The sequence below is a fragment of the Photinus pyralis genome, unplaced genomic scaffold, assembly GCF_008802855.1.
Source record: "Photinus pyralis isolate 1611_PpyrPB1 unplaced genomic scaffold, Ppyr1.3 Ppyr1.4_unclustered_Scaffold8228, whole genome shotgun sequence".
Lineage (NCBI taxonomy): Eukaryota > Metazoa > Arthropoda > Insecta > Coleoptera > Lampyridae > Photinus > Photinus pyralis.
This window is the reverse complement of record NW_022172338.1, coordinates 11,337-19,228: the sequence shown is the minus strand read 5'-3', so window position 1 is coordinate 19,228 and position 7,892 is coordinate 11,337. Positions and strand designations below refer to the sequence as shown.

Genomic DNA, 7,892 nt, shown 5'->3' with positions numbered 1-7,892 from the left:
CAAGTATGACTCATACCTCGCTAAACCTGTTTGCCGCATGAATAACCACATCTTTTGTGTTTGTGGTCGTCTTTATGGCACCACGTCAATCATTTTCTTTTGTTCTCGTCATGACTCATCGTCACCTGCACAACTATGACTCATCTAATTCGCGATTATAGTGACGTATTAGATTTACAGTTACGCGGTGTTTATAAAGCTGGTGAGGGTTGCGACTCGTTCTCATTTGTGTTCAGTTCAGTGTTCAACGTGATATTGTGTCAGTGTACTAGTTCAAAGTTACAAGTAAGTTCAATCGCCTCTGTTTTTTTTGATATAATTGGTAATTAAATTGTTGCAATTGTTTTCTAATTTTACATTTCGTTACAGATTATGCTTTCGTACAGCAAACCTTATTCTCGTCCATCAACAAACCCCAGAGATCCTCGTACTGCTGAAAAGTTGTCGACGACACTCAATTACTACAAGCCTATTGCATCATTGCCAGAATTCTGCTACACAGAGGATGATCACCGAGCATTCGACAGGGATGTTATGAAGGAATACAACATCTCATCTTACAATAATCCAGTGCCCAGACACGAAGATTTCTGTTTATCAACACAAGACCGTAAGCGCATACATAACAAGTTTATGGATAAAGAACGACAGCAATTACTCAGTGAGTCGACATTTAATCTAAATAATAGTGGATCCAAAATCCTGAAAGTGGGTCTAGACGTATTTGAAGATTGCCCCTGTGTCAAGATACAAGGCAAGGATCGGAGCATATATTTTTCAAAGAGTGCCTTCGAGAGTTTTTTAACCGAATTAGAAGACATCGTCGGAGCAGTAAAGCGCGAGGAAGAAGATGAAACTTTCGATCTAGAAGATTTTCATGTACGGTGCTGCAGAAAATATAAAGCTTCGCGTATCATTTCGAAGAAAGAAATCCACTGTGAACTGTACTTGGGACTCGTCACCCTGGAAAAAGTGATCGCTATGGCAGACTACTTACGTCAGAAGCTTAATTATTTGGGTAATTATTTGGAAGGTAATGATTGTCCTTTCAAAAACTTTGTAGAAAAAGTTGTGGACATTCTGGATAGACGTCAGCAAAAAGATGTGAGTTATAACGATTTGTTAGTAAATTTAACTGATGAACCTTTAGTTATACATGAGTTAGTCCATAAGTATCCGTATTTTGTGATTGATAAGATAGAGGATTATATGCAAACTCATGTATAACTAAAGGTTCATCAGTTAAATTTACTAACAAATCGTTATAACTCACATCTTTTTGCTGACGTCTATCCAGAATGTCCACAACTTTTTCTACAAAGTTTTTGAAAGGACAATCATTACCTTCCAAATAATTACCCAAATAATTAAGCTTCTGACGTAAGTAGTCTGCCATAGCGATCACTTTTTCCAGGGTGACGAGTCCCAAGTACAGTTCACAGTGGATTTCTTTCTTCGAAATGATACGCGCAGCTTTATATTTTCTGCAGCACCGTACATGAAAATCTTCTAGATCGAAAGTTTCATCTTCTTCCTCGCGCGTTACTGCTCCGACGATGTCTTCTAATTCGCTTAAAAAACTCTCGAATGCACTCTTTGAAAAATATATGCTCCGATCCTTGCCTTGTATCTTGACACAGGGGCAATCTTCAAATACGTCTAGACCCACTTTCAGGATTTTGGATCCACTATTATTTAGATTAAATGTCGACTCACTGAGTAATTGCTGTCGTTCTTTATCCATAAACTTGTTATGTATGCGCTTACGGTCTTGTGTTGATAAACAGAAATCTTCGTGTCTGGGCACTGGATTATTGTAAGATGAGATGTTGTATTCCTTCATAACATCCCTGTCGAATGCTCGGTGATCATCCTCTGTGTAGCAGAATTCTGGCAATGATGCAATAGGCTTGTAGTAATTGAGTGTCGTCGACAACTTTTCAGCAGTACGAGGATCTCTGGGGTTTGTTGATGGACGAGAATAAGGTTTACTGTATGAAGACATGATCTGTAATAAAAAGTAAAATTAGAAAACAAATTCCTACAATTATTTAATAACCAATTTAGGAAAAATAAAGAGGGTTGAACTTACTTGTAACTTTTGCAATAAACTTGGACGCTGACACAATATCACGTTGAACACTGAACTGAACACAAATGAGAACGAGTCGTCACACACAGTAGCTTTTATAAACTGCGCGTAACTGTAAATCTAATACGTCATCCTCGCGAATTAAATCAAAATACCAAATCGATGAGTCATATTGCGAACAATAGAAATTGATTGATGTGGTGCCATAAAGTCACCCACAGAACAAAAGATGTGGCTATTCATGCGGAAAACAGGTTTAGCGAGTTATGAGTCATACTTGTGCAGGTGTCCTGAACAAAAAGAAAACACTTATACGCCCAGTGTGAACTAAGTGCTTTCCCATGTAACCGGATGTAGAAACAAAAGAAATGATTGATGTGGTGCCATAAAGACGGCCACAAAACAAAAGATATGGTTATTCATGTGGAAAACAGGTTTAGCGGGTTATGAGTCATGCATTTTAAACAATAGATCGTGTTTAATCAAGCGTAAAACCGGTTTTAGGCGAACAATAGAACGTTCGGCAATGTTCGGAAGGGGTCGGATTCTGTTTTACCTGACCTGACCTGATATAAAAAAGCTTATGTTCGTGACTCGAAATTACTTGCGTTCTTACATCTGTACGTACGTGTTTTCTCGTGCTTTGCGTGTTTTTATTGTGAGTGTTTAGTTTTTGTGCATAAATTTCTGCAATGGCCGCCCATTTCAAGTTGTTGTGTCGTGTTTTTGAGAGTGGTCTTCTGTCGGAAGACGATATGGTGGAGGCATATTATTATATGCTCCGAATGGTAACTTCCGGGGAGGTAACTCCCGACGCCGCAGACATTGAACGCTTCAGGCGTCTTCGCGAAGCAGTTGGGGCAATACAAACGCGCCTGCTTCAACAAAATGTGGTAAGTTTTTAATATTTGTACACTTATAAATTTCTAAATATAAATTTCTTTGTAGAATTCCCATCACGTTGCTGCTATAGCAAACAATCCGCAGTCGCAGCCCCTCGACCTCTGTGTGAAAGTAAGTTTATTTAATTTTTAAAGTTTCGTTTTCTAAATGTTGTTTATTTGTACAGAATGAAGTTTCGCCGTCCACTAGCCGTCAGCTTCAAGGAGAGCAATCTCAGCCCCTTGATCTCACTGTAAAAGTAAGTTCATTTTATTTTTTTGGAAACTTGTTGATACTTTAATTGTAAATTTCATTACAGCATCCACCGTTGCCATCTGCCCCTGGCGACTACAAACCCCAATCGCAACCCCTCGATCTCTGTGTGAAAGTAAGTTTACTTTAATTTTAAAAGTTGCTTCATATGTTAATTGTACATTTCCTTACAGCATCCACCGCAACCTTCCGTTTCGCTTCCCATGCAAAGCCTAAGCGAAAGCATGCTGCTCCGTGTGTAAATAATGTAAGTTGAATAATAATAATAATTTTCAAGTGCGCAAGTTCTAAATGATAACGTCTTTACAGATTCTTAACCCTCAACCATCAACATCGGGACTACAACCAGCCACATCTGTAGCGCCCTGTGTAAATAATGTAAGTTTTGTTTTAATTATTCTAAAACAATGACTTTAATTGTTAACTTCTTTGCAGCTTAACTCTGTTACATTGACCTCTGGTCTGCAACCATCACCACCGCAAGTTGGTCGTGGAGTTCCTCATCGCTTCTCTGTGTTGTCAGAGGGTGAGCGGTACATAAAAAAATTCAACTTGACAGCCCAGCAACTGATGATCAAGTTTAATAATGCGGAAGCCAATGAAGCACCTTTAGAATGGCTTAAGGTATGCATACAAAGCTATTTTATTAAACTAAACTTAACTGAAGTTTTCTGTTTCAGAAATCACTGACAGCTCTTATCAATTACGTAACTAAGAGGCATAGTGGGAGTGACCGTATTGGTATGATGCTGACAAATAGCGAGTTCCCCGACAATCCTCTTGGTTTCTCGTTCCGTCGTGTAGATCAGCTGAATGCTGACGTTATGCTGAAGACTCTGGATAAAGTTATGCAGAGTAACAAGGCGTTCTTCTCCAGCGATGCACTACGAGTTGATGTAAGTCTGATTACCCCACCCAGTGGTAAAGGACGTCAAAGAATGACCGGGGTCAGCTTCGCGGAGTTCTCACGGCAAAAACGTGGAATCATCATCATCAACAACGATGACACTTTGTGCCTCGCTCGAGCCCTCGTAACCGCCATAGCTTTCCGGACCAACTCCATAGAGCTACCCTACCTGAAAGTCGGGCATAGTCTTCAGAAGACTAAGGCTCTTCAACTATGTGCAGCTGCTGGCGTGGATTTATCGGCTGGCGGTACCATTGATCACATACGTCAGTTCCAGGATCATCTCACCGACTTCACCATCGTAGTATACAATCACCGTATGGGAAAAACAGTGTACTTTGAGGGTCCACGATCTCCACAACGTCAAGTACTGAATCTGATAATGGAAAACGAGCACTACAACGTAATCACCAGTTTAACGTCAGCGTTCACGTGCGAGTACTTTTGTGAGCTGTGTCGGGTTCGCATGAGTAAACGACAACATCATAAAGACTGTAAGTACATTTGCCCCTGTTGTCACACTAGTCCTCCGTGCAACAAGGATGCTCCGAACATTAAGTGCGAGGTGTGTAACCGTGATTTCCGCGGCCTTGAGTGCTTTCGTCATCATAAAGACCAGGAATTGTGCGCGAAAGTGCGTCGATGTCGTACGTGTTTGGTTACGGTGTGGAAGGAGAAAAAGCCACACAAGTGCGGTATCAAGAAATGTGTTACATGTCAAGCTGACCGACCAATACGCCATTTGTGCTACATGGCGAAGAATACCCCCGATAAAAAGAAGATGAACAAAGACTTTGTGTTTGTTTTCTATGACTTTGAGTGTCGACAAGACGACCAATTCGAAAATCGCGCCAACACGTACGTCCACGTTCCCAACTTGTGCGTCGCTCAACAGCTCTGCAAATCGTGCATCACAAATAATACAGACATCAACGTCCCTTGTGATAACTGTGGTCCCCGCGAACATATATTCAAAGAAGACCCCGTGAATGAACTTTTAAAACTCGTGTCCTCCCTGGCTCGTAAGAATCGTGACGTCGTGGCTATCGCTCACAACAGCAAAGGGTACGATAGTATCTTCATCTTGAAGGAAATGATGAAAACTCCTTCGGCATGGAATCCTGACATTATCGCTACGGGTACAAAGATTACGTCGCTGGCATGTAACAACAACATTAGGTTCATTGACAGTTTGAACTTTATGCCTGTCCCATTAAGTGCTCTACCGAAAACGTTCAGTTTCCCTGGGTGTAAAGGACACTTCCCACACTTCTTCAATACTCTGGAAAATGCTAATTACATTGGCCCACTACCCTCCCCACATTTTTATGGAGTCGACGAAATGTCTGAAAGAAATCGCGACGATTTCTTCAAATGGTACAATGCAGAAGTGAACCGCAACGCTATATTCAATTTTAAGGAGGAGATTGTAAAATATTGTGTCCAAGACGTCAATATCTTACGGCAGGCGTGCGTGGAGTTCTGGCAGAAATTTTCCGAGGAGAACAAGGTGGACCCCTTCCGCGAGTGTTGCACTATTGCCTCTGCATGCAGTCTGGTCTTCCGGAGAAACTTCCTTCAAGAGGAGACGATCGGCCTCATTCCACATGGAGGGAACAGGATGGCCGATAATCAAAGTCGGACAGCCATCAAATGGCTGATTCATCTACAAACCACTGATGTTCCCGATCTTCAACACGCTGGCAACTCTCGAGAAGTTCGCCTAAAGGAGGGAATCCTTGTCGACGGATACTCCGCAGCTACGAACACCGTGTACCAGTTTCATGGTTGCTACTTTCACGGTTGTGAGTCATGTTACTCCGACCAGACGACACCACTGAAAGGGAACAAGTCTGACACAATGGCAATGCGGCGTGAAAAAACCGAAGCCACTTCATCACGCATTCGTACTGCAGGCTACAATTTAATTGAAATGTGGGAGTGTGAATTCCGCACATATTTAACAAACAACCCAGAGACCGACGCTTTACTGAATGGCCATAATGTATTAAGACACGAGCCTCTGAATCCTCGCGATGGCTTCTTTGGAGGTCGGACAAATGCCATCAAGCTATACCACAAGGCCGAAGAAGGGGAAGAAATCAGGTATTTGGACGTGTGTTCCCTCTACCCCTACGTAAACAAGTATGGGAAGTATCCTTTGGGCCATCCTCGAGTACTTGTTACGCCCGAAGAACTTCACTCCTGCAACTTGAACACCATAGAGGGCATGGTTAAGTGCACTGTCCTTCCTCCGCAAAACTTGTATCATCCCGTACTACCATACAGATGCCATGGTAAACTTATGTTCCCGCTATGCCGTACATGCTGCGAAACAATGAATCAAGGAGAGTGTGAGCACAATGATGATGAGGACCGACGTTTCACTGGCACTTACGTAGCCGACGAACTACGGAAAGCCATCTCCTTGGGTTATGTCGTTCAGGAATTGCACGAAGTATGGGAGTATGAGACAACCCAATACAACCGTGAGTCGAAAACCGGCGGTTTATTCTCCGGTTATGTGGACAATTTCCTGAAAACAAAACAGGAATGCAGTGGATGGCCATCCTGGTGTCTTTCCGAAGAGGCATGTATGAAGTATCTAGCCGACTACATGGAGCATGAGGGGATTCAACTTGATCGGAGCAAGATTGAAGTGAACGCTGGTCTCCGCTATATCGCCAAACTATTCCTCAATTCCTTTTGGGGAAAGTTTGGCCAGCGCGACAATCTGTCGAAGACGAGCATCATCTCGGAGGCTGAAGAATTCTTCAAGATGCTCACGGATCCGTCCATGGAAGTCAACTCCATCATTCCCGTAAACGACGAGACCCTCATCGTCAACTGGACCCTCCCCGAAGAAGCAGTCGAGCCATTGAAAACCACAAACGTTGTACTGGCAGCCTACACCACAGCCAATGCCCGTCTGGTACTATACGAGTACCTGGAGAAGCTTGGCGAAAGGGTCCTGTATTTTGACACCGACTCTGTAATCTTCACGCAGAAATCCGAAGAATGGTCACCACCTTGCGGGAGCTTCTTGGGAGATATGACCGATGAAATCGAGTGTTATGGACCCGGGAGCCAAATTGTGGAATTCGTTAGTGGCGGCCCTAAAAACTATGCATACAAGGTGTTTTCGTCCAGTGCGAACACGTATAGTGTTGTGTGCAAAGTTAAGGGCATATCCCTAAACTATAAGAACAGCCGCGTAGTGAACTTTGAAACAATCAAAGACGCTGTGTTGAACAATGCCCCGGAGACTTACGTAGAGACAGATCGACGTATAGCTCGCACGTGTACGTACGACGTCATCTCCAAGCCGGAGAGGAAAAGGTACCGTGTCGAGTACACGAAGCGTCGCCGTTTAGACGTAGGATACGACACTCTACCATACGGCTATAGAACAAATTAGCTTTAGTTTGTACATATTTAGTTTTTAGTTTGTACATACGTTCCGTGGATTAGGCCTACAGGGGACACCACGTTAAAAAAAGCGCGCCTCAGCCTTACCTCCAGGGTGGTGTGGAAATGGGTTTGTATCATAATTATTGTTTATTGTTGCATTTTTTTTTTGTACTGATTTTGTTTATTTATTTGTTTCTGTGATGTAATAAATATAATTAAAACTTGTTTTGCTCATTTCTAGCTTCTATTTTCAGCATACTACAGTGAGAACGATATACGCAATGAGTTAGAGAGAGAGAGAGAGAGAGAGAGATGGTGCACAATGAG

General features: G+C 42.5%; 1 protein-coding gene across 1 annotated transcript; it reads left to right on the top strand.

Moving 5' to 3' along the window:
* Window positions 1–1,251: 1,251 nt before the first annotated feature.
* LOC116182976 lies at window positions 1,252–7,668 on the top strand. The gene is made up of 9 exons (XM_031503555.1): window positions 1,252–2,985; window positions 3,041–3,106; window positions 3,162–3,233; window positions 3,294–3,362; window positions 3,421–3,438; window positions 3,471–3,494; window positions 3,557–3,625; window positions 3,683–3,871; window positions 3,928–7,668. The coding sequence occupies exons 1-9, from the start codon at window positions 2,785–2,787 to the stop codon at window positions 7,570–7,572; spliced, it is 4,353 nt and encodes a 1,450-aa protein (XP_031359415.1). The 5' UTR covers window positions 1,252–2,784; the 3' UTR covers window positions 7,573–7,668.
* Window positions 7,669–7,892: the final 224 nt, after the last annotated feature.

Coding starts and splice junctions, on each gene's coding strand:
- LOC116182976 (XM_031503555.1), top strand. CDS start 2,785: ATGGCCGCCCATTTCAAGTTGTTGTGTCGTGTTTTTGAGAGTGGTCTT. Junction 3,234..3,293: donor CCCTTGATCTCACTGTAAAA/GTAAGTTCATTT, acceptor ATTTCATTACAG/CATCCACCGTTGCCATCTGC. Junction 3,495..3,556: donor CTGCTCCGTGTGTAAATAAT/GTAAGTTGAATA, acceptor ACGTCTTTACAG/ATTCTTAACCCTCAACCATC.